General features: G+C 44.4%; 1 protein-coding gene across 6 annotated transcripts in view; it reads right to left on the bottom strand.

Annotated features, from left to right (window-relative positions):
* The window catches only part of arhgap32b (Rho GTPase activating protein 32b), a 141,052-nt gene that overhangs the window by 33,741 nt on the left and 81,080 nt on the right, over positions 1-26,231 (bottom strand). For 5 of the 6 annotated variants that reach the window (XM_042007847.1, XM_042007851.1, XM_042007849.1 and 2 more), the window contains 4 exons: positions 7,798-7,884; positions 2,404-2,541; positions 1,434-1,526; positions 916-1,038 (listed from right to left, as the gene is read on the bottom strand). In XM_042007847.1, coding sequence (XP_041863781.1) covers positions 916-1,038; positions 1,434-1,526; positions 2,404-2,541; positions 7,798-7,884 — 441 coding nt within the window. Of the gene's footprint in view, positions 1-915; positions 1,039-1,433; positions 1,527-2,403; positions 2,542-7,797; positions 7,885-26,231 lie in introns of those variants that run through there. The other variant, XM_042007854.1, reaches the window with a different exon arrangement.

Here is a 26,231-nt window from a genome sequence, read left to right as displayed (position 1 = left end):
ATGATCCTTCTTTTAGCTCTTCACAAAAGCTGTCAGCTGCCATGCTTGCTGTCATATTTATTCTGTCGATGCGTACAACACAATATTGGAAATAATAATCCTTTTTGACTCAACAAGCTGCTCAGCAGAACTGGATCTGTCCCAGGAGAGGAGCTGGAGTCTGTGGTGTCCGAGAGGAGGATGCTGAGGAAGCTCTTCAGTATCAGGGACAACGCCTACCCCCTGCATGGACGTCCTGTCAGAGCTCTTTCAGCCATAGACTGAGACCAGCGAGGAGATCTTCCCTACCTGAGGCTACCAGACTTTATAACCCCTCCCCCTTCAGCAACAGGGAAACTTAAAATCTTTAAAAACTTACTGTAAATAAGAACTACAGTATTTATCTGCATATACCTGTTCATACCCAGAACATGTACAATAGTCTTTTTGTTATATTTTTCCAGTACTCTGGCACAACAATTTCCTTTGAGACCAGTAAAGTTGTTGGTATTTGTATTGTGGTTTCTGCAGCAGCATCACTGTGTGGGTCCACTGGCAGATATCAAATCTGCCTTTAATAGTTCATCAATTAGAAAGATGTTTTTAATTTTTCTCTTTGAAGGTCAACATGTGGAACTCTTTAATCACACAACTCAAACAGATCATGGCCTGGATGGTTTCTGGAGGGGATCAGTCACGTGCTTCTGAAGTGGATCACAAGTACAACATGCAAAGTAAGCATAAAGAAAGCGCTTCAGTTGTTCCAGCTGGGCAGATTAAACTAAATCTGAATCTAGAGTCGGCTTGCAATGAGTCAGAGAAGAAGCAGGAACAGGGAGGACCCGTCTGTGACATGATGACGTCGGCTCTGTTTGCATACATGTGGAAATGCTTCACGCTGCAAAATTATTAAAAAAAAGCAGATTTTATGGCTACCTCAAATGACAGCTCGTCTGAGGCCTGGGCGATGTAACGCTTAATGACATGGGCAGCAGCGATGGCTGGCACGTTGATGGATGACTCTTCATGAACCAGCAGATGATTCCCCTTATTGTCAACCTGATGATCAGAAACACACAGGAGACCCGCTGTCATTAACGGTATCTTCTATCTCTACAGAACCGAATGATTCCTTTTTATGGAAGCTGTGAAACGCACAGACTGAACGTGTGAACAAACAGGAAAATATTATTTTTAAACAACTGTTACATTACACTACATTATATATTAAAGAAGATGACTTAATATTTGAAAAAATGGTCACACTATTGTACTTCATGTCTACAGACCTCGCATAGTTACCGATACTTGTATTAGTCTATATAGTGCAGCAATATTTACACATTTCCTCAGCGGCCATACAGCATGATTTATTGAGCAATGCAAAGGAAAACCACCAGCTGTTAGCAAAGAGCTCTTTTATGTGAACCTTGGAGATAGCAGAGCACAGTTACCTCCATCCACGTGAGGGCGGGCCCACAGTTAATCTTGTTGTCAGCAATCGCTGAAAGCCGTGAGAGGTAAGCCAACAGCATCTGGGAAACTGACTAACATGGAGAAAAACAGCAGTTAGGAATCATCACACTTGTACTATTTACTAACGCAACAAACTCTGCAGTTATCTCAGAACATTCAGTTAAACCACATTAAACGCTGCTTGAGAGTTCACTCACAACGAAAATAGAATTCAGATCCAGCTTGAATTTAAATAAAAACTAGTGTAATTAGTGTAAAAACTTTTACACAGCTGGTATGAGTTTCCTACATAAACTTATTCAGCTCAGTTTCTCTACATCATCTACAGTCTTCCCTGCAGTGGCTCTACGACCCCCCTGGGGGCCCGGCCCTCCTCTCAGTGAGCCACTGCAGAAAGTATGTTGCAAGGTAGTAAACCAGTTGAAATGACATTCCCGGCTCCATCTTCACAGTACAATAAAAACAGGTTTATGGTTTCTAGTGTTTCAGTGGAGAAGAGAATGATTTTCATAAGGAAGCCACACCACTGGTCCCCTTTCATTTTACCATCACAATGGCAGAAAAAGAGAAATCTTATGCATCAACTCTGTAATGCCATTCTTCTGGAAGTGTCCACATGACCATAACACATGCACAGGCATGTGGAAGGAAGAAGTGGTATGAAAACAAATCCATGTGGATCATACTGAATATGGAATAAGTGAGTTGAGTAAATCTAATTACTTGTTTTATACTCTAAGGTTTATTTAGTTTAGAGGCTAAGGAAAGGATGGGTGAGCAATATCATAAACAAACCTGAGTGAGATTTTAGCAGCTTAACTTCTCCAAACTTCTCAATGCTCCACATTTAGCCAGGGTTAAAATATGAAGAAAACTGGCTTCATATAAGGTCCAATCTTCCCTCGGCAAAACAGAAATACAGGTAAATTTATCTTTTTAAGCACTTGCCTCGGACTGATCTGTCAGACTGTCCAGTCGAGGCAGCTCCGGCAGCTGTGAGAAACGTCGGTCGTAGATGCAGAGATGCAAGTGCTTGTCCAGGACACGGAAATCCTCATAGCTGCGCTTCACAATCCAACTTCGGCCCTTCAGAACAGCAAAAATACGTGAGTGTGAGCGGAGAGACGTACACACAGAGGACAAGAGTCCCCTGAACTACAGCTCCAAGTAGACGCTGGGTTTACGCTGCAACAAGCTCATCCTGTGAGCATGCACGCTTCCCGCAAAAGAAGCAGGAAATTAAACATCATGATTTAACAAAAACAAACTTTCAGGAGGGAGTCAGTAATATGAATATATTCCAGTTTTTGGAAAAGCTGCTATATTGAAGGACCCTGCATATCGTTTGTACAACCACTGTTCAAATCGTTTCCCTAAAGCAACACCACCTACGTTTCTCACCTTGAAACTGAGCTTGTGGCTCATTTTGATGGCACACTGATAATAATGTTCATTTCTTGAGCCATTGTTGCCCTGCAGCATTCCAAGACAGAGAAACTGCACTTCCCAACATTTCCAGCCCCAAGCATCAAAAATCCAAAATGCATCCAAAAGAACATTATAGGAGGAGTTTAGGAAAAGAAAGCAACAGAGGAAGAGAGAAGACGCCACTGCTTCAATAATTCAGTCCTTCCTTCCCAAAATGTGTCCATGTGATGTAAATGCACGCAGGCAGATATCAGCTTAAATATGTTCAGAGTAAACAACTATGTCCATGAAGGTGAGGGTTATTGTGTAAGAAGCTGATCCATTTCTAACTGCTGCCCAAAGCCAACCAGGAAACGGCAGTTTGTGGTAATTATAAGTCATCATGCTGACTTATGCTGGCTGGAGAGAGCTCAGAGAAAAGAAAGGATGCAAAGCAGATGCTGAATTGGTCCTTATAAGGCGGCCACAGTGCATAAATCTGCCAAAGTTCAGTAGTTGTACTAAAAAGTTTGTTACGTACTCCACAGAAACAGAGAACACTGTTCCTGTTTTCGATGAACAAAAGACGTTGTTTTGTTCTCTCTGCCCAGGTTTGGAGGCTTCGTCATTTTTTTCTTGACATCATCTGGGCAGAAGTTTTTTCCCATGTTGTGAACTATTGTTTGATTGTTTGATTGTTCAGAAATTCGAAGGGGTGAGGTTAATGAGGAAAAGCAGAAAAATGCATAGTTTTAAAGAACAGCTGGGCAAGTTGTGGACTACATACGAATCTTTACAACACGTGTAAATCATGTAAAATACCACGAACGAAGCTTCTCATATGTATGAAAGAAGCAGCTGGTTGTTCTCGTCACCCCGAGGGAGCATTTCTTTGTGCTACACAACAAGCTTTAAGCACACAGTTAAAAACCAACGTTTACATTTTTCTACTGGTGCTGGCTACTACTTCCTACAATATACAATCATTTTAACAATAATACCATCAGCTGACCGGCTTTTATGGAAACTTCAGTAATGGGATGAATTTTTTTCAAGTTCAAAGTTGATCAAGTTTTAAGATTTTTGTGTTTTTTTTTATTTACAATTTGTTTTGCTTTAAAAATGTCAAGAATAAAGAAATATGAATATTTAAAGAATAAAACCTGCTATACTGCCTTTATGAACGAAGATGTTTGGCCAGCAGTTGTTCTTTGTGGAAAAAAATAACAGAAATAACCAGAAACCTTTGTCAACCCACATCGCTGAGTTTTCTTCCCTTTCACCCTCTGCAAATGTCCATGCTTCATGCTTTTCACAGATGTGGAAATATTGGAAATGGGATTCAAGTTGTACAAATGGAAATGTCTTCACAAACAGAGAATATTAAAGGCTGACTCAGCCCTTCCAAGAAGAACACAGATTAGATTCCAGTAGTGCAAACCTGGAGAATTTTTCCACCACATTAAATGTAACTTTTGTGTTTAAATCTTACAATTATTCCATGGATTTGTTGATTTTTTTATCCAATAAAAACCTCAAACCACGGAGAGAAACTGGTGGTGGAAAAGTCTTTTCTTCTGTTTTGATTTGCCCAAGAAAGATCCGTGTGAACCGAGGCCAGGGCTTGTGCGATGCAGCCCACTGATTCCAGGGCATTTTAAAGCGCTGGCAGGGCGAGACGCCGCTGGGAGGGTGTGATCCCGCTGGGAGGGTGAGATGCCGCTGGGAGGGTGAGATGCTGCTGGGAGGGTGAGATGCTGCTGACACAGCTGGGAGGGTGAGATGACGCTGGGAGGGCGAGACGCTGCTGGGAGGGTGAGATGCCGCTGGGAGGGTGAGATGCTGCTGGGAGGGTGAGATGCTGCTGACACAGCTGGGAGGGTGAGACGCCGCTGGGAGGGCGAGACGCCGTTGGGAGGGTGAGATGCTGCTGACACAGCTGGGAGGGTGAGACGCCGCTGATGCCGTTGGGAGGGTGAGACCCCGCTGGGAGGGTGAGATGCTGCTGACACAGCTGGGAGGGTGAGACGCCGCTGGGAGGGTGAGATGCTGCTGGGAGGGTGAGACGCCGTTGGGAGGGTGAGATGCTGCTGACACAGCTGGGAGGGTGAGACGCCGCTGGGAGGGTGAGATGCTGCTGGGAGGGTGAGATGCTGCTGACACAGCTGGGAGGGTGAGACGCCGCTGACGCTGCTGGGAGGGTGAGACGCCGCTGGGAGGGTGAGATGCTGCTGGGAGGGTGAGATCCCGCTGGGAGGGTGAGATCCCGCTGGGAGGGTGAGACCCCACTGGGAGGGTGAGACGCCGCTGGGAGGGTGAGATGCCGCTGGGAGGGTGAGATGCTGCTGACACAGCTGGGAGGGTGAGACGCCGCTGGGAGGGTGAGATGCTGCTGGGAGGGTGAGACGCCGTTTGGAGGGTGAGATGCTGCTGACACAGCTGGGAGGGTGAGACGCTGCTGACGCCCTGGGAGGGTGAGACGCCGCTGGGAGGGTGAGACGCCGCTGGGAGGGTGAGACGCCGCGCACGCCACTGGGAGGGTGAGACGCCGCTGACGCTGCTGGGAGGGTGAGACCCCGCTGGGAGGGTGAGATGCTGCTGACACAGCTGGGAGGGTGAGACGCCGCTGGGAGGGTGAGATGCTGCTGGGAGGGTGAGACGCCGTTGGGAGGGTGAGATGCTGCTGACACCCCTGGGAGGGTGAGACGCCGCTGACGCTGCTGGGAGGGTGAGACCCCGCTGGGAGGGTGAGACGCCGCTGGGAGGGTGAGACGCCGCTGGGAGGGTGAGATGCTGCTGGGAGGGTGAGACGCCGTTGGGAGGGTGAGATGCTGCTGACACAGCTGGGAAGGTGAGACGCCGCTGACGCTGCTGGGAGGGTGACACGCCGCTGGGAGGGTGAGATGCTGCTGGGAGGGTGAGACGCCGTTGGGAGGGTGAGATGCTGCTGGGAGGGTGAGATGCTGCTGACACAGCTGGGAGGGTGAGATGCTGCTGGGAGGGTGAGACGCCGTTGGGAGGGTGAGATGCTGCTGACACAGCTGGGAGGGTGAGACGCCGCTGATGCCGTTGGGAGGGTGAGACCCCGCTGGGAGGGTGAGACGCCGCTGACGCCACTGGGAGGGTGAGACCCCGCTGGGAGGGTGATATCCCGCTGCGAGGGTGAGATGCTGCTGGGAGGGTGAGATGCCGTTGGGAGGGTAAGATGCTGCTGACACAGCTGGGAGGGTGAGAAGCCGCTGACGCCACTGGGAGGGTGAGACGCCGCTGGGAGGGTGAGACCCCACTGGGAGGGTGAGACCCCGCTGGGAGGGTGAGATGCTGCTGACACAGCTGGGAGGGTGAGACGCCGCTGGGAGGGTGAGATGCTGCTGGGAGGGTGAGACGCCGTTTGGAGGGTGAGATGCTGCTGACACAGCTGGGAGGGTGAGACGCTGCTGACGCCCCTGGGAGGGTGAGACGCCGCTGGGAGGGTGAGACCCCGCTGGGAGGGTGAGACGCCGCGGACGCCACTGGGAGGGTGAGACGCCGCTGACGCTGCTGGGAGGGTGAGACCCCGCTGGGAGGGTGAGATGCTGCTGACACAGCTGGGAGGGTGAGACGCCGCTGGGAGGGTGAGATGCTGCTGGGAGGGTGAGACGCCGTTGGGAGGGTGAGATGCTGCTGACACAGCTGGGAGGTTGAGACGCTGCTGACGCCCCTGGGAGGGTGAGACGCCGCTGGGAGGGTGAGACCCCGCTGGGAGGGTGAGATGCCGCTGGGAGGGTGAGACGCCGCGGACGCCACTGGGAGGGTGAGACCCCGCTGGGAGGGTGAGACCCTGAACCCTGAAGTATTTTCAGCCAAGTACCTCCAAGCCCATGCAAAGCTTTTTTGGTTGGAAACACTGCCACAAGTGGCTGATTTATTAAAAATTTTAAACTAAAGAAACACTTCCAAATGTAAAATATTTTACCAGACTGTTTTGAACGTGCTGCATGTAACATTGTTTTGTTTTTAGCCACAAGAAAAGACACCACAGAAGAAGAGCCCAGGGCTTTCAGTGATGTGGTGGAGGCTTTTCACACCAAGTCTTGATGTGTTGACCTGAATTCAATTAATTTCCTCCTGAAAAGACTCAGGTGGTTTACGAACATTACGGGCATGCTGTCTGGTGAGATGCTGCTGGATTCATGCTGGTGTTGGTGAGTTTCCACCCACACAGGAAACATAATGTCTGGGGTGCTTCGTTTCACTGACAAACTCCAAACTGACATTTAATCCAGCTTTCATGCTACGCTTCAAACCATGAATCCATTGTTTCAGGTTTTTGCTTTGAAAAATGACTGACAGGTGGTCGTATTTGGGATGAGACAGAATGTGTCATTTATTATGTAGGTAACCTATTTTTTCTTTTTTAATGACAAACTGAATAATGAATATACATTTTAGTTTATTAAACTTATCTTTATATGCTGATATTACAAGATTATTAGGAATACTAAATTTAATTTATTGATGTTATTCTTCTCATGTACCCCCTGAAGTGTCTCCAGGTACCACAGGGGGTCCCGTAAACCCCCGTCTGAGAAACAGTGTTCTAGAGCAGGGGTTCCTAACCTATTTTCCCTGGGAAACCCCTTCATGCAAATACTAAAAGCCATGGACCCCCTGCCCACCCCATGCTGAAACCAAGCTGGTTTTATTCTTTCAGTCCGGTGTTCTGTCCTGAGTCCTGTTCTCTGGTAAAAAGCCAAAGTTAAATCAACAACAAACAGCCTTATTTCTTCTTAAATTGGGACAATGGGTGGACATTAATCACAATGGCTCTGAATGTTTAAAGCCTCGGGGTCCCGTGTGCTTTCTGGGGGACTCCACTGGAGTGTCCCGGACCCCAGGTTGGGAACCACTGTTCTAGAGGGATGTTAAGGAAGTATGTGGAATCAGCCGTCTCACCTGGCAGTAAATATGGACTAAGTACACCAGCTCTTTGGACTCGTAGCCATTCCGTGTCACTTCACACTGTTCATCTCCGAGGGACAACTGAAAGACAAAGAGAGGTCGGACCGTTACACAACTCCTTCTTTAAACAAGTGCTGGAAAATATCTAGAATAATGGCGAAGTTTGTTGTCAACTTTGAAGCTAAAATGCTGGCACGTGACCATTAAATTAGGGTAATGGGCAGCATGCCAGTAATTTGATGGGGATAAAAACAAAAAGAATCATCAGTGTTCTAAGGGTAAAAGATGGGAAAGTAACAAGAGTGAAACTACCAAGACTAAAAATCTCAGTGTCTGCAACATGAAGGCGCTTTATGTTAGAGACACACATCATGCTAAGTAATTGACTCTGGGAAGGAGCATTTGTGATACTTGTATGGTTTCTACTGTGCCCTGTCAGGGGACTGCAGATATAAATTAGCCCAAGGCTAACTCTGGTACAACACATTAATGGAAACAATGCTTGCAGGTGCACATTGTCCCTTGCAAAACCTTCACAATATAAATGCAAGTTAAAACTCTACCGTCCAAAGAGAAACAGAATCCAGAGATGTTTCTGCCATCTGTGTCCAAGACGGTATAAAGGGAAACCACAGGAAAACCCTCCTGTGGTCGGATGGACCAAAATTAGACATTGTTTTTTTGGAAATTATGGATGATATGTCCCCTGGCTTAAGGGAAGGTGGACCGTCCAGCTTTTTGTCATTTCAGAAGTCAAGCTTTTATACATGACTGCATGTGGCATGAATAGCTTGCACATCTATAAGACAATGTTAAAAGTTTTGGCAATTCAGCTGCCATCAGGCCATCTTTTCTAAACTGAAAGCATTAGTAGCTTTATGGAAACGCAGGCCCACAACAGGTCTAACCCATCAGAAAAGGTGGTCATTAAAGAGATAATGTCCTGGAAGTATGGTTTCAGACATTACTGCTACACAGAGGTTTAAATGCTTGACTTAGAGCATCTACAGTGTGTGCAAACAGTCCCGTTTTTAATCAAACCAGGAAGTCTTGCAAACACATTTACTCTACACTTAGAGCAACAATCAGTCGTGAACCAAACACCCGGCAGTGCAGGGACATGCTCCATGCACTTCGAAACAAGCAATAATTTCCTCTGCAGATGAAACCGCAGAGGTTGTATTTGTTCGGTGAACTGCCACCAGAGGTCATTATGAGGTTAATCATTTAACAGGCCACATGAGGAAGGAGAAGCTGAATGCTGCGACTCAGCTGACAATACAGTTAACTTTCAATAACACTGCTTACACTTATTTATTGTATTTTTATTGGTTTTATTCGTCTCACTGCCTCCTCATTACACTGTGTCTTTATTTTGGATTTTTGTATGACTGAAATTATTTTATATATATACATTTGATTTTATTATTTATTGTGTTTAAGGGTACCATCAGTGGCAGCTACCTACATTTTCATCATGCCTCCATGTATGATGACAACAAAGCTACCCTAGCCCCCTAAATGTCAATTATTGGCCTTTGTGAGTAAAAGCTACATTTCTCTCACTTCATGGGTTAGCTGACACACAAAAAAACAACATTCTTTTGCTCAAATACACTCTTCTTACACCACAGCCATCACCGTCATGGATGCCAGATTACAGGTTGCCATAGTTACATGCTAACATACTACAAACCTGTAATTTTCTGGTTGGTTATGAGATAGAAATGGATCATGGTTACAGCTTCTTATACAATGAAAATCATCATCACAGACATAGTTGCTTACTCTTTGAACATATTTAAAGTCCATACATATCTGCACCTACGCCACATGGACACATTCTGGGGAAGACGGAATCACTAAAACAGTCCCACAGAACCAAGACTACGTTCACACTGCAGGGCTTAATGCTCAATTCGGATTTTTTAAGTCTGTTCACATTTCCAGTTAAATGCGACTTGTATGTGATCTCCTGTATGAACCTGATGCGCACCAAAAGTGTCCCGCATGCGTAGAGGACTTGACGACGTGACAGCGAGCGTGCGACGTCTTGGTGTTTGCATAACAGGGGAGCGTATGTTGCAGTTTTACAGTTATTGTCCAACTGTCGCCAGCACATTTCCACTGGCTTCATTTTTGGGAGGAGATTATAAAAGACGAGATCCAGATTTGTGGCCATGGCATTTAGTGGAGCAGTGGCAGCAACGGCTGTACAGAGAAACATGGGTACGGAGTCGCAGCCAGGAGTGGTGGAGAGTCATGTGATCCTTAACAGGTAAGAGGTTATACACATTGTCATGTACGACCTGTCGGTCGGATTAATGCGACCTGGCCGTTCAGACTGAAGTCACATGGATAAAGATCAGATACGGATCTAGGACCACATATCCAGGTGGCCTGTGTTGCATTAGAAAAAATCAGATCTGTGTTGTTCAGACTGTTAAGAAAAGATTAGAACCAGGTCACATAGGGGGCAAAAAAAAAAACAGATTTGGGCCACTTCAGCCTGCAGTGTAAACCTAAGTGACATCTTTACTCTCTATTTTTAAGTTGTCTGTAGCTTAGAAAGAAAAGCAAGTTTCTGCTAATTGGAAGGTCAGTCGTTTGAATGTGAGAAAACGCATTGTGTACCTTTAAGACTGTGGAAAATAAGAAATGCTGTATGAGTGTATGAATGGTAAAAGAGCTTTGAATGGTCAACAATACCAGAAAAGTGCTATATAAATTCAAGCCCATTCATCATTTCCATTCCTGCCTTGTATAGATAAACTGCCTCCTTCAGGTGTCGGAGAAATATTTCCAGTGGAGTGCTGACAAAAAGTTTTAGACTGTAAAAGGAGCATCCAATTTCATTCAAGCTGGCCAAACAGTTATTTTTCAGCAGAGAAGGACGCACTGACTTGTAATAAAGCCAAAAGCCTGAGAGAGAGGTGTGCATGCTCAGCGTGATCACCTGGGCATCAATGCCAGCGGTGGGAAAAGACACTGAAGTGTTTCTGCTCCCATTTATTCAGGTTTTACTCTGAGATGTTTGTTTATGGTGGAGATCTAGTGAATAAACTCTTCACAGAGCAACACTAAGCTTTTTTGTGGTCATTTTTGCTGAAAAGCACAGAAAAGAAGAGCCAAACAAACTCTGGGCTCATTTGTTGTCAGCCTGTTCTGTATGATGCTTCTGTGCCGCTGTCCACGTACAAATAAAAGCTTTTCTGTTCATAGAGAAGTTGGAGAAAGCAATAAAAAAAATTCAAGGAAGGATCCAGTGGAGAAAGGCATTCCAACAAACCTCTTATTTCACAGGATGGATTTTTGGGTTTGATCCTTTACTTGAAAGACAGCTGCCCAATGACAAACAGAGGAGAAGAATGATTGTATCTTGATTCGAGTTGAAATGCAAACATGCAAAAACCAGACCAAGCAATTTTGTGTCAAAGTGGAATAAAGAAAAATCTTAAACCTGACTGAAAAGCACAATTATTATAATCTGTCTTCGTGGGGACATGAATGCATGAACCATCTGTATCTAGAAATGATCAAAATGTCACCACCCTGTTGTTCTGGCAGCCTCATCTCCAACCTGGATCTGCTTCCTGCCTGACCCACATGTGAGCAAACAACAAATGGATGCCACTTTGACACTTACAGCCCACAGAAGATCGCTAGAGACCCAGCACACCCCATGGCAACAGTCTCTGGACAAAATGTGCCCTTCTACACTAGAAAACTGCTCGGAAAGAACACAACAGAGATCTTGAGGTGTTGACACAGCCTTTAAAACTTCCCAGATGCTTATCTGATCATGCAAACCAACAATCCCCAGGACCAAAGGGCCTCCTGCCAACATCCCATGCATCCCAAATAAATTGCATATCTATCCGCATATGTGGGGAACACAACAGCGCATCTGCTGTTAATCTGTGCAAAATACATTCTGAATTTTGCAACCAAACTTAAACTGAAAATGTTTGTTTTGGTCACATTTTGTCAGTTGTGGAGCAAATTATTTCACAACACAAAAGGCTTAACAGCATTCAGGTTATTTTGTGGAAACCATTTTAATGAACACATAATTGGGGAATTTACTTGTTACACCAACTGCTTTGTTTGTGATGATTAGAAGCCTACCCCTACAGACTACAGCTCGTATATGTAATCAGAACTCCAGGTTTTAGTTTAACTCATCTACAGGAAGACCAGACAAACAACAGTCCCATTAGTGGCCTCTGCACGGCTGCTGACAGCATTTAGAAAATAAAGATATTTACAGAATAAAACAAGCCAGAGATGTTTGCTGGTTGTCTTCCAGCTGACTGACAGAACAACTGTCGCAAAGCTGCAGACATTTTCAGTAGCTAAATGAATGAATGAAATCTCAAATGATCGTTTTAAAAGCCACAAAAGAGAAAACAGAATAAAACAATTGTTTTGAGGATAGTAAATGGAACTGTAGCGCCACCAGAGAACAGCGCTGTTGTAGAAACAGAAATCAAACATCCACAACCAGAAAATGGAGAGCGCGCTCATTAGTCTTTGGGGTCCCAGACATGCAACATATTTATTAAACCACGCTCACTGATGTTGGCTGCGAGTTTGTTTTGCTAGATCAGACCTGATCAGTCACATGATGCTTAAATTCAACACGTCAGACACAGTTTACGAAATTGTTTCTCTTCCTTTTTGTCACATCATCTGAATGCAAATGCAAATATTACCTGGCAGGTAATACTGAAGCTGAACACAGACTTTCACCGTTCAGTAAGTGTTCAAATGTCATTCAAATGGCAAAATTTCAACAAGTCCCCAAATGAGAGTCAGGTTATGTTTCTTCTGTTCAACCACAAAGTTGCACATGTTCTGCAACGTGGAGGTTAAGCTAAGCAAAACACAACTGCTGCGCCAAACAAACGTTCAAACCACCTGAACTACAAGCACCTGCATATAAACTAGTTTTACTTCATCAAGTCCAAGCTGAACCACTGGAGTAAGAAATGATAACATCCTCACTTTTTAAACACCACTGAATGGTCTGTGCTGTCGTTACTGTTTACATTGTTGAAGGAACATGATCATAAATCCCAAACAAAAGCCCATTGGTGAGAGTAAATTTCAAAGAGGGCTGCTCAGCGGTTAAACAGAACCATCTTAAAGGTTTCTGCAGAGACATCTCATTAATAAGTCCGATGGGCACACAAGGATAAGACGGAAACTGCAGCAGACCTTTGTACACAAAGAACCAAGAAGAACCGTCAGACACAGAAACACTTGTCATACTTACAGTAGGTCAAGTGTGGTTTACGCTCCTCGCTACGCTTTCATTGCCTCCATGCCGAACAGCTCGGTTTGACCCTCCTTATCGAGCCAACACCTGTCCCATGTCTGGTTCTGATCTAGTCTTTCCCCAGTGAGAGAATAGACATTCAGTCCGGATCACAACTCCCCTCAGCAGGACATAAATGTCAGCTCTCGCTCGCTTGCAGCGAGTCTCCCAGTGTGGGATTCAGAGTGAATGTGGAAAAGCCAACAATATGTCCAGCAGTCAAGGCGAGAGGCAGTGGTGGTGGTTTGGTGAATTCCTCAATGGGACAGCTTTAATCTCCTCCATTTTACCCTCTCCCCCATCCTCATATTCTTGCCTACTTTCTCTGTCGACAGGCACCCAACACAACTTCTCCCAGTCTGACCAGCAGCTAGAATCAAGAGGCGAATGCAACCACAACAACAAAAAAAGTAATTTTCTTTTAGTCGTGTTGCTCTGCTGACCTCACCGTCTGCTTTCCGTGTCCTTTCGGCCACATGCTATTCACTCCTTTTTCCTCCTCAGCCTGACATGCTGGCTCACCCCTCCCCCCGCTTTCTCTCCTCCTCCCATCCCTCTCCGGTTGGTACATTCCCAGGACAAAGGGAAAGATAGAGGGAAAGAGATGACAAAAAGAAGCAGCGGAGAGAGATAAAGCAGGAGAGGGGGGGGGGGTGCACTTGCAGGAAAGCAATTTTCCTTCCACATGTGCTGTCCTCCAGCATCGTGGCATATTTCTTCCTCAAAGTGCTCTGCAGAGGAATCCTGCAGACATTCCAAGTACTCTGTTAAGCATATTACTAAGTGAGAAAAAAGAAAAGCACCGCAAACTGCACCGGGGGGCGGGGGGGGGGGGGGGGGGGGGCTACATAAAAAAGTTAACACCACAGAAAAGCAACATGAAAAAAAGAAATCTGGAATATGTCGGCGCTGCATCACCTCTGACGACTTTAAATGCACCATCTATATGAAATAGATGAGAAGGGATGTATCGCCGGAGAGCAGAGGAACCAGCAAACAGTCGGCTCATTGAAAAGCACATGTGGGTTCCAAGGAAGGCTGCAAATCTCTCCCTGTGCTGCCTTAAAAACCAAGCAAAGCCATTTGACAGCAACATGGTGATGCTCAGGCGTCTACACAGTCTATTTAAACCTGCTGTTAAAACATCCATAAATTTAAACAAAATTAACTTTTTTTTTTTTTTTGCTTTAACTCTCATTTCTGAAATGGCTCAAGGGTTAAAAGTCCACCACACCTCGCAAAAGAAAAAGGCACTGAGTTTTAATACAATACAGCCTGGGTGAAATGAACAAATTTATCTTTGTGATCCTGCTATTTTGGCTTCCCCATAATGAAAGAAGCTTTTCTGACATTCAGAGGTGTTGGATGATGACAAAAAGTCAAGGACGTATTTACTGGGATTTCCACCCACAACCATCTCTATGGTTTCCAAAGAAAAAGAAAAACTGTCCAGTGAGCAGCTGTCTGGGTGAAAATGTCTGGTTGATGTCAGAGGTCAGAGGAGAATGGGTGGACTGGTTGGAGATTATAGAAAGGCAACAGGAAGTCCAATCAGCATTGGTTCCAACCAAGGTCTGCAGAACAGCATCTCTGAACACAACACGTCCAGCCTTGAAGCAGATGGGCTGCAGCAGCACCAGGTACCACCTCTGCCAACTAAGAACAGGAAACTGAGGCTACAATTCACACAGACTCACAAACACTGGACAATAGAAGATGGAGAAACGTTGCTGGTCTGACCATAATTTAGTGGAAACAACACAAATGCATGAATCCATCCATCGTTGTATCAATAGTCCAGGTTGCTGGGGTCCAACCCGTGCTAGCAATGTGTACCAAGCAACATGGGCAGTGTATAACATCACTTACATACATGTAATAACATAGAGCAGGGCTATTCAACAAAAATTTAAAAAGGTCCAGTTAGAGAAAAACTTCTGTAGCCAATATATATATAGAGAGAGAGAGAGATCCCTCTCTCTCTATATATATATATATAGATATCTCTCTCTCGCGACAGGGGGACGGACGGACAGATAGACAGACAGATAGACAGATAGAAGCACTTGCCCATACCGTCGGGGCTGAAAAAGTGGCCTTTTTATCAGAATTATTTTTTATGTACTGTATGTTGACGCGATAATAAAAAATGATGCGTAATAATATGAAAAATCTTTCTTTTTTTTATTCCAAGCAGCAATATTCTAAGCAGTCTATAAAAAATTTGGCCTCGGCTTTTATCAGTTGCAGCCTGGAAAAAAAGAGATTAAGAAAGCAGACGTTAAAGGAGCTTCACCAGACAGCTCAGGGAAGCAGCTCTCTGCTGGCCTGGATGAAGCCATCAAGCAGAAAGGAGGATGAGGAGGAAGATGATGAAGGAGAAAGGTCAGAACCAAGACCAGAGTCATGTTAACTGTTTAAGGCATTTTAATAATTAAGAATAAATAATAATTCCTTACATTTCTATAGCGCTTTTCTAGACACTTCACAATGATTGGGGGACCTCGGCTTTTTAAAAATGAACTCTTCCACAAATTTTATTTAAGCCTGTAAAAGTGTCCACTATGTGGTTTGGCAGCCAGATATGGTACAAGCTTTATTAGCCCAGCCCATTATTCTGTAGCCCCACAAATAGTTGTTTCCATGTTAGGCCTTACAGCATTCACAGTTATCTTGTATTTACGATGTAGGCTAATAATGAAATGTTGACCATCATAAATACCCAATTAGAATTTGTCTAGAGAACACAGCTAGTGGTGAGGCCTTGAAGTCAGACTATAGCGGTTGCAGACTGGTCTTAGTCTTAGTGGTGTAATGCATTGACTCTTGTCACCAAGCAGTCTTAAACATGCATCACTCTATTCTCTCTACTGTCCCACAGTAGACCAGTATATATATATATATAATAAAGGAGAGGTTCTGCAGGTGGTGACCACAGACCACTTCTCAGTTCCTGCTTTCTGGCTGATGTTTTGGTGACTTTTGAATGCTGGCGGTGCTTTCACTCTAGTGGTAGCATGAGACGGAGGTTACAACCCACACAAGTGGCTCAGGTAGTGCAGCTCATCCAGGATGGCTCATCAATGCGAGCTGTGGCCAGAAGGTTTGCTGTGTCTGTCAGCGTCGTGTCCAGAGCATGGAGGTGCTACCAGGAGACAGGCCAGTCCATCAGGAGACGTGGAGGAGGCCGTAGGAGGCAACAACCCAGCAGCAGGACGCTACCTCCACCTTTGTACAAGGAGGAACAGGAGGAGCGCTGCCAGAGCCCTGCAACATGACCTCCAGCAGGCCACACATGTGCATGTGTAGCTCAAATGGTCAGAAACAGACTCCGTGAGGGAGGTATGAGGGCTGACGTCCACAGGTGGGGGTTGTGTTTACAGCCCAACACCGTGCAGGACGTTTGGCATTTACCAGAGAAAACACCAAGATTGGTAACTTTACCATTGGCGCCCTGTGTTCTTCACAGACGAAAGCAGGTTCACACTGAGCACATGTGGCAGACGTGTTAGAGTCTGGAGACGCCGTGGAGAACGTTCTGCTGCCTGTAACGTCCTCCAGCATGACCGGTTTGGCAGTGGGTCAGTAACGGTGGGGGGTGGCATTTCTTTGGGAGGCACACAGCCCTCCATGTGCTTGCCAGAGGTAGCCTGACTGCGATTAGGTACCGAGATGAGGGTCCCTCCTAATGCAAGACAATGCTGACCCTCATGTGGCTGGAGTGTGTCAGCAGTTCCTGCAAGACGAAGCATTGATGCTATGGACTGGCCGTCCATTCTCCAGACCTGAATCCAACTGAGCACATCTGGGACCTCATGTCTCCATTCACCAACGCCACGTTGCACCACAGACAGTCCAGAAGTCGGTGGATGCTTTAGTCCAGGTCTGGGAGGAGATCCCTCAGGAGACCATCTGCCACCTCATCAGGAGCATGCCCAGGTGTTGTAGGGAGGTCATAAGGCGCATTCGGACAGAGATTTTCTAAGAACTGTTCTAGTTCTAGGAACTACCTTCCCCAGGGGAACTGTTTCATGTTGTATTCGCACATGAGTTTAGGGGCGGTAGCAGGACCAATGTGACGCAACCGTCTGCGACAGTGACGTGTGACTTTTGCGCCACACAGCAACAGGCGGTTTTCTACTGGCGGTGAGCAGGTTACAATAAGTGAATATTTCAGGTGGCAGGTTCATTGTAACTCGTGTTCTGTTTCAGACGTTGCTGCGACTCATTGAGCAACACTCCTCACTGTCCGGCTGGTCCGGAGCAAAGCTGATGATGGTGGGAAAAGGTTGTTCCCAGTTTTACCGATGAGCAGTAGATAGAGCATTTCTGTATGTCCAGGGAGACATTTCAGTCCATCTGTCGTCGCCTGAAGCTGCACTGGAGAGGATGGACACAACCACCTGCTGCAGATACTGAAGGAGCTGGATGCTGCATCCTGGATGTTTTACCTCCTGCCTTCCAACAAATCACTACACACCTCTTCATAATAAGCATCATGTTGTGGAAGTTGGACAGACAGAACATACATGTATACATGATGTTCACATTTAAAGAGAAAATGTTCCATAGAAAATGCATCATGTGTTCAGAATAAAGATCTCATCAGCTGCTTTAAGCTTTGTGTGCATCATGGAATCATCAGTAGAAGGTGGAGGAATCCGTCACTGGAGGGCTGGTTCTGACTGACTTATGGTTTAGAATTATGAGGACATAGTCACACAGCATTATTAGTATATGAGGGTTAAAATGTAGTAAAGGGGTGGTGAAATGTTTACAGGTGTGTACTTTTCTAGTCATTTGGCAGATGCTTTTTTTATCCAAAGCGACTTTTATAAGTGTCCACAAGTATTTGATGCTGCACTTTCGTTAAACATGAACTTTATCCTGTGGTGCATTTTAAAAGTTAATAAACTGGAATGTAACTCACACCCCAGGATAAAGACATAAAATGTAGTGAGTGAAGATGGATTATTTATTATTTCATAGCTTATTAATGGTTAATAACTACTTAATGTTTTATTAGCTAACATTTCAGAGATGTGGCCAAACCACATCTGACAAAAACTGAAAACTTCAGACTCTTTACAAAGTTTATTTTTTTATAGTGAACACAGCTGTGCAGGAAGAACTATTTACATGTGTGTATATGAAGATCTTATCTGATACAGATACTTAACACACAGCAACTATATTAAAATATTTTGAATTGTAATATAAAAACTCAACAAGATGCCGGTACAATGCAATAGGATGTCTTTTTACCAGGTCCAGGATGGCAGAGGGTGCTGGCAGCTGGCTGATGCTGTTGATGGTGGTTGATGCTGGTTCTGGTTTAGTTGCTGAATAGATAAGCATTTTAGAATAAAAAAAAACAAGTTATAAACAAGAATGATGCTAATAAAGCCAACCTTTCATTATAATATATAGTGCAAAATTCTCAACTGTCCAGGAGTGCAGAAGTTAACAGCAGTCACTTCAAATGAAATTAAAAAAATAAGTTTAAGTTCCATTGAAATGACTGAGTCTGCTGTTGCAATCAGTTCTGTGTGGCTCCATCAGTTCACCCTTTTCCATTTAAACCACTATCTGTATATAAGCATACATGCCCTGTTTACATTTAACTTTGTTATCTCTATTAAATCAAGAACAGATATTTTTATGAGCATTAAATCTGTTTTATTTACCTGATCGATGCAGCTGCTGGAGGCAGCAGGAGCATCCAGGATGTAGTAAACATGGATCAGAACCGGATTATATACAAAAAAGATGGAAAACATGTGAAGTAGATCAGCTCAGCTATCTGGGTGGTACCTGAGAACAACTCTTAGGTCTATACAGAAGCTTTAATGCTTCTTGTCCTGTTTACTAACTTTACTAACTCCTCTGAGTTTGCTGTGTTTTCACTGCAGATGATCACCTCCAGAAGCCCCACGCAGGGGTCATCTGCTGCAGCGTTGCCTGAGCAGACATGTTGGTGGTCCAAAGTGTCGAATCATTTACTGGTTTTTTGGTTCGTCCCACTCCGGTTGTCGTGGTTCTTAACTTATTTGTCGTCTTGTGTGAGTTTTCTACGTGCGCTGCTTTGCGTTATGATAAATCCCCGCGTTCTCTGACTGAGAGCTGATCATCATGAAAATTTTTATATTCTGCTGCGAACCTTCAAAACCTCTGAAAATCCTCTGTGGCGTAGACGGTCAGAAGAGCTTTGGCCTCCTCGTTGGTCCTTTTATCACGTTCTGTTGTTGTTTTTCTCCGTATGTGCAACTGTGTTTTTTAAAACATGGCGGGGACACAAGATGCGGAAATCTGGCAAGGGGCGTAGCTACCTGTCACGAAACATCTACGTCATGAGGGTTCCTACAGAACCCCAAAAAGACCCTGCCTCGGAGCAGGAGCTAAAATGGTTCTAGGAACTGAGGGCTTTTGCCCCTAGTTCCTATCTGTCTGAACGTGCGAAAAAATGGCCTGGTTCCTGAAAAAGTTATAGGAACTGCAAAAGGTTCCTACAGTCGGAAAGGGGCTATACAGGCAGGTAGAGGCCAAACACAACCTCATTTTAACTTGTTTTAAGGACATTACATCAAAGTTGGATCAGCCTGTATTGTGTTTTTCCACTTTAATTTGGAGTGTGATTCCAAATCCAGACCTCCATGGGTTAAAAGTTGATTTCCATTGATAATTTTTGTGATTTTGTTGTCAGCACCTTCAACTATGTAAAGGACAAAGTGTTTAATAAGAAGATTTCATTCATTCAGATCTAGAATGTGTTATTTTAGTGTTCCCTTTATTTTTTGAGCAGCATATATGTTTTACACATCTCAGATGTATTCTGTTCTATAGTCATTTATCTTGGGCTGCTTAATTATGGCAAAAATAATAATCACGATTATTCTGATTGAAAGTGAGATCTTGATTATTTAACAAGATTATTTATTATTCATTTTAATGTTAATTTCCATCATCCATCCATTTATCCATCCATCCATCCAGGCCAGCATCTTTCCTCCGGGTCCCAGTAGCTCTAGTTAGTCTCAGACCAGCAGCTATGTTCTGCCCGGTGTGATCTGGGATAAAATGAGTTTGGAGACATTTCGGTTTCACATTGAAATCTGTGTCATATCCGGTTCTATGCTGCGGCTTGACCATAGTGGTGGCGAAACATTGGACTCACCCTCCTCATCCAGGGTAGGGAGAGACGCTCCACTAACATGGAGACCAGATGGCAGTGATGCTGTTTGTCCCAAGTGTTGATGAGTTTCTTAAATCCGGGTTGTTCACTGTGTTAACTGAGAGCTGGTCTCATGTTTATAAGGTATGTTGTCTCTTTGTGTCTCAGGGAGCTGGTGGATTATTTAGTTGCGACTCCTCAGCCCAACTTGGTGTTGGCAACTTGCGCTATATAAAAGCGAAGCGGTTGGGGCTGTGCACTGTTGCCAACTCTTCAATAAGAAAAGTAGCTATTGGCTGTCCTAAAACTCGCTAGAAGTCGCTAAATGATGGCATCATCTGATTTGCATAGTAGCCTAGTATATATAGTTGTAATGGATGCTACTGTGGAGACGGATGCTGTGAAAAAGGCAAAAACTGATGAAAAGACAACCTAAAATTGTTTAGAATAGCAAAAAATAACAAAATAAAAAATTTTCAGTCAATATTTTGATTATTTATTAAGTGTAATTTGTTTTTTAATACGGAGTCTGCAACTTGTCACAATACTTTTAACGTTTTAAATATTTTTGTCCATACTCTTCATTAATAGACATTACTATCTGACGGTAAGCCAGCGCAGGATCCTCCAGCAGCAGCTTTGAACGTTTCATTTCCAGCCTGGTCCTGAAACAGAGGCGATCATCTCCTGCTCTGAATGCTGCTGCGTGAGGACCAGGCCTCTTCTGAGTGCTTCTGGACTGGGGAGGGGTCTGCAGCACCCAGGAGGTGACAAGACTGTGAACGAGTATGGCGGCGGTGTGAGGGGGGAGGGAGGAGGGAGGGGCGGAGGCGGTTGATATTGCGAAGGTGAAAATGTGCTGACCGGGTTATGTTATTGATATGTGATGTGAAAGACAGAGTGCAGTCGAGGATGACACCCAGGCTCTTTACCTGAGGGGAGGGCGAAATGGAAGAATCATCAGTGGGAATGGAGAAACTTTCAGATGTGAAGAGAGCAGATTTAGTACCTACTAATAACATTTCTGTTTTGCTCCTGTTTAATTTAAAAAAGTTTGAGGTAAACCAGGACTTAATCTCTTGAAGACAATCTGTGAGGGAGGATGGTGGGAGGGTGGAGTTCTGCTTGGTGGAGAGGTAGAGCTGGGTGTCATCCGCATAGCAATGAAAATGTATGTGGTGTTTTCTAAAAATATAACCGAGAGGAAGGGGGTAGGTGATCAACACCAGGGACCCCAGGACAGAGCCCTGGGACACACCAGTGGTGACTGGGACTGACTGGGAGGTAAATGTTTTCAACTGGATGAACTGAGTGCGGCCAGAGAGGTATGATTTGAACCAGCTGAGGGGGGTGTGGATGATGCCGATGGAGGAGAGTCTAGCCAGGAGGATGGAGTGGAAATGGTGTCAAAGGCCGTACTCAGATCAAGGAGGATGAGGATGGATAACGGACCGGAGTCAGCTACCAGGAGGAGGTCATTTGTGATTTTAAGTAATGCGGATTCGGTGCTGTGGAATGGGCGGAACCCGGATTGAAAATTTTCAAACAGATTGTTGTGGGATAGATGGGCTTGGAGCTGAGAGGCAACTGCTTTTTCCAGGATTTTTTTAAATAAATGTGAGGTTGGAGATGGGATGGAGGTTGTTGAGATTGTTGGGATCCAAACCAGGTTTCTTAAGTGTGATGGTAGCTGTTTTTAACAATGATGGAACCAGTCCAGTGGTGAGGGAGGAGTGAATGATGTGGGTAATGAGAGGTGTCAGTGAGGATGCAGACGCTTTAACAAGGATGGTTGGGAGGGGTCTAATCGACAGCTACATGATTTGGATGATCTGGATGCGTGCTAGTGTTAAACTGGGCTCACACTGGAGTCATAGTGCACTCCCGTCATCTCGGTCGTTAGGTGTAAGCTGGTAATCTGTGCTGTTTAACGTCAATCTTTAGAAGACGAGTAAAGTCTTGAAAACTTGTATTTAAATCTGAGTTCATCATAATGCAGGTACACATTCTGATGGCGACCAGAAACTGACCTAGATCCTCCCTCTTAAAGTCTGGACTCTTCTAACATAAGATCCCATCTTGTGGACAGCTGTGAGAGAATCAGGGGGTTTAACAGGAGCAGGACCAGCCCAAATCAGCAGTTACACTCAGAAAAAAACAAGCACAAAAACCCACAACTGACCATATTTGTAAGAGACTTAACAGAAAAACCAGCCCAAAGGCACCGATAACAGGCAGATTTAGCAGATTTGCTGCTTTTCTCCAGCGCAGTCGTCTTTATTCCGGCTTCGTCTGATCCAGCGGGCAGTTTACCGCCGCGCCGGGAGCCTCACCCACTGATTGGCCGAGGGCATGGCTTATCTCACGTACAATTGGTCCGTGTGTTTCCTGAACGCTACCGTTAAGACTGTTAAGAAAGTTGCGCCAGTTAAAGTAAAAGTACCCCGTCAGATTTTATACTTTAACTCTGGGTCCATGTGGGACCGCTTGTTAGTGACTTCTAATGTAGAGCTTTACCATTATGAGATCTTATCAAAGATGTGGGATGCAAATTTGCAGAATATATGAGAAAACTGCATTTAAAAATAGCAGTTGGTCTCTTGTGGTGCTATTCTGACAATGTTGGACTGCAGAACCACGGTGGGCTTTGTGCAGGCTGCCTGAGGGGCTCTGCTGCAGTACTCCAGAGCTGCAGGACGTGTGAAGGAGCTACGCCTAAAATCATTAAGCTGCAAAAATGGATCAGGCATGGGACTGAGCCCTGCAATAAAATTTAGACAGAGGTTGATGCAAGGGGATGAGATCATGGCTAAGAGGAGGTTCACAAAAGCAATCCAATTACTGTAGTGTATACACACACCCACACACACACACCCAAGTATGAATGAAAGAGCTCAGTCTAATGTATTTAATGAATGACCCTCAACACAAAGGGTAGAATGGGCTATAATGGTTTTCCACCTTAGTGGGTGGAGTATAATGTCAATATGTGCATCCTGCTAATTCAGGCCATTCTGAACACTGCTGTTATCATACTCCAAGTTAGCAGCCACCCCATTACAATCACACACATCAGATAATCTACTCAGAGCACATCAGTCACAAACAGCTCTTGATGGGTGGAGCTAAATGGACTACATTGCCTACAGAGTCCCTTACTGTCAAAAGGATTTTGAAATTTAGTTGTCTTGATTCACACATTTCCATGAGGCCAGAGAGGGGTATGTGAGCGTTCAAAACAAGGTCTCAGTGCTCCTGTAGAAGTGCAGCAGGCAGCCACCTCAGCAGGTTGAATGTTCCCACATCGCAGGCATTTCCCCACAGGAGCATTCCACAGGTCAGGTAGGAAAGTGAAGCACAATTTGTCAAGTGTCAGGGAGGAAAGACAAATACAGACGTGGACAAAATTATTGGTACCCTTCGGTTAATAAAAGTAAAAACTCACAATGGTCACAGAAATAACTGAATCTGAAAAAGTAATAATAATAAAAAAAAAAAATTCAATGAAATTTAACCAATGAAAGTCAGACTGCTTTTCAACCATGTTTCAACAGAATTATTTAAAAAATAAACTAATGAAACAGGCCTGGACAAAAATGATGGTTCCCTTAACCTAATATTTTGTTGAACAACCTTTTGAGGCAACCGCTGCAATCCAACGATTCCCTCTCAGCAGGTATTGTGGCCACTCCTCATAAGCAAACTGCTCCAGTTGTCTCAGGTTTGAAGGAGCCTTTTCCAGACGCCATGTTTCAGGTCCTTCCAAAGACGCTCAATAGGATTTAGGTCAGGGTTCATAGAAGCCACTTTAGAATAGTCCATGTTTTCCTCTTAGCCAGGCACCTTTGTCCATGTCTGTAAATCAGTTTAGCCAAGCTGCAAATGCTATAATAAGACACATGGAACAGTCTGGGGTGGTAAAGGTAATGTCTGGCCCTGAACATGCATCACTCTGGGAATGTAAAGCGTTCCTACGTATGCAGACATGTTACCCTTTATCAAGGGTGTGAGATCTGATAATCTAATATTAATAGCAATATTAATCTGTAATATAATGTTTTTTAAATTTAAATAATTAAGTATTTAATCTTAAAGATTTTGTTGGTGCTAACCAGATAGGCTATCCTTCCTTGTGTGCCTCTACGTGTTGGCTGCTCCTGTAGCTGTTGTCTTTCATGCAAGTCACTTTCCTCTTCACCGAGCCTCATGACAGATGCACGACATGCCGGTGAAGTTCCCCTACATCTGCTGCAAAAGAAGATTAACTTCAGCCTCAACCTCCTGCAGGTGGAAAAGTGATTCTTAAAAAAAAGTTAATGCTGCATAATATTAAGAAAACAAGGAAGATCACAATCTGACGTGGGATTTATCGTAAAAACACATCAATATGCCAACCCCACCTCACCTTGTCAGATGAGTGGGAGTGTTCAGGATTCACTGCTAATCATTTACCTACATGAACCCAGTGGCAGCATTTATAAAGCAGAATATATAAAGATTCCCTACAGTGTGCATACCCTCCCTCTCTGCATCACTGCTTCCTAACTTGCAACAAGATGGTTTGTGTGACCATTAGATCACAAATGGTGGTATTTTGGTAAAATCTTGCTTTTTGTAAAGAAAAAGAAAAAAACATTTAGTTAAAAAAAAACACATGTAAAGCAAAAGCATCAGTGAGAAAACATGAGCTGATTAACACACACAAAGCAGCAGTTTTCAGCTGAGTTTGTGAAGTGCTTGTTGACAAAAACTGTCTGTATTTCCACCTGCTGTCCACAGACTCTGGTCATCATGTGGACCCCAACTGCTGTTTAGAACGTTTATAAACCTGACAGGTGATGTTGAGGAAGCGTTTTTAAGGAATAATTAAACAGTGATTTGTGGAGATCACTCAGGTCATGTGGAGAAACTATTGGAGAGACAAAGATGCAGGAAAACCACTTTGGCCAGAAACAGGTGTTTGTAATTTTCAGCTGCCTGGTTGTCGTAGGCTCCTTATTAGGATCACCCAGGATGCATCAAACGAGAACAGGCTCCAAGCTGCTTCTTACCTAGAAAACTTTGTGGCTGTACAACATCAACATATCATTTTCACCAAGTTGGAATAGTTCTGTCACTATTCTCCCTAAAATGTACATTTCTTTTACTTAACGTGCAAACAGTTGCTGGGTATGTTGGGTCAGTAACTTAACAGAAGATCCTACAAACCATGGACGTGTCTTTTCTCAGGATCAACAGAAATGTAATCTAAACATTTTCACTTCAGCAGCCTTTCACTGTGTGATCAAACCTCACTTATAAACCACTAAGATACTGGTTCTGAGTCTGAGTTTAAATGGAAGCCTCACTGACCCGATACCATCATTCAAGTTTTTACCCAAACTCTGCAGCAGCAGCATGAATGAATCAAAATAAAAAAACACTTTTATTCTTCATCAGTGTGTGGCACCATCACCGAGCAGTTTTTGTTGGAACCATCTTGTTGTCAAAACTTAATGTTCAGCTGTGTAAATGCAGCTTTCAGTGATGCTGACCTCCAAACGATGACGTGAGGCAGACAGAGTGAGTGTTTGTGCTCTGGCTGGTCTTTTGTTGTCACTAACAAAGGCAGAATAAGTCTAACAGTTACATCATCCTCAGCTTGGAGGCGGTGGAGAGCAGATCTCTGATGGAGGGTTTGACATCATCCCTCTGCAGGTCACGGCTCTCACAAACACGCCAAACTTCAACAGCATAAGAAATCAAAACTATCTAACTAACTTCATCCTTATTTTCCATCCTTGTGGTACGACTTGTGGTACGACTCATACGGATGTTTTAGGGCCAGAAGCCGATACGGGCTGCCGATTTTCTTGAGCCGATATTTGGAGCTTTTGTTCCCACAATTTACCAAATAAAAATGACAATAATAACAGTGTTATGAGCTTTTTTTTAAAG

Source organism: Melanotaenia boesemani, chromosome 15 (genome assembly GCF_017639745.1).
Source record: "Melanotaenia boesemani isolate fMelBoe1 chromosome 15, fMelBoe1.pri, whole genome shotgun sequence".
NCBI lineage: Eukaryota > Metazoa > Chordata > Actinopteri > Atheriniformes > Melanotaeniidae > Melanotaenia > Melanotaenia boesemani.
This window is presented reverse-complemented; position numbering and strand designations above follow the sequence as displayed.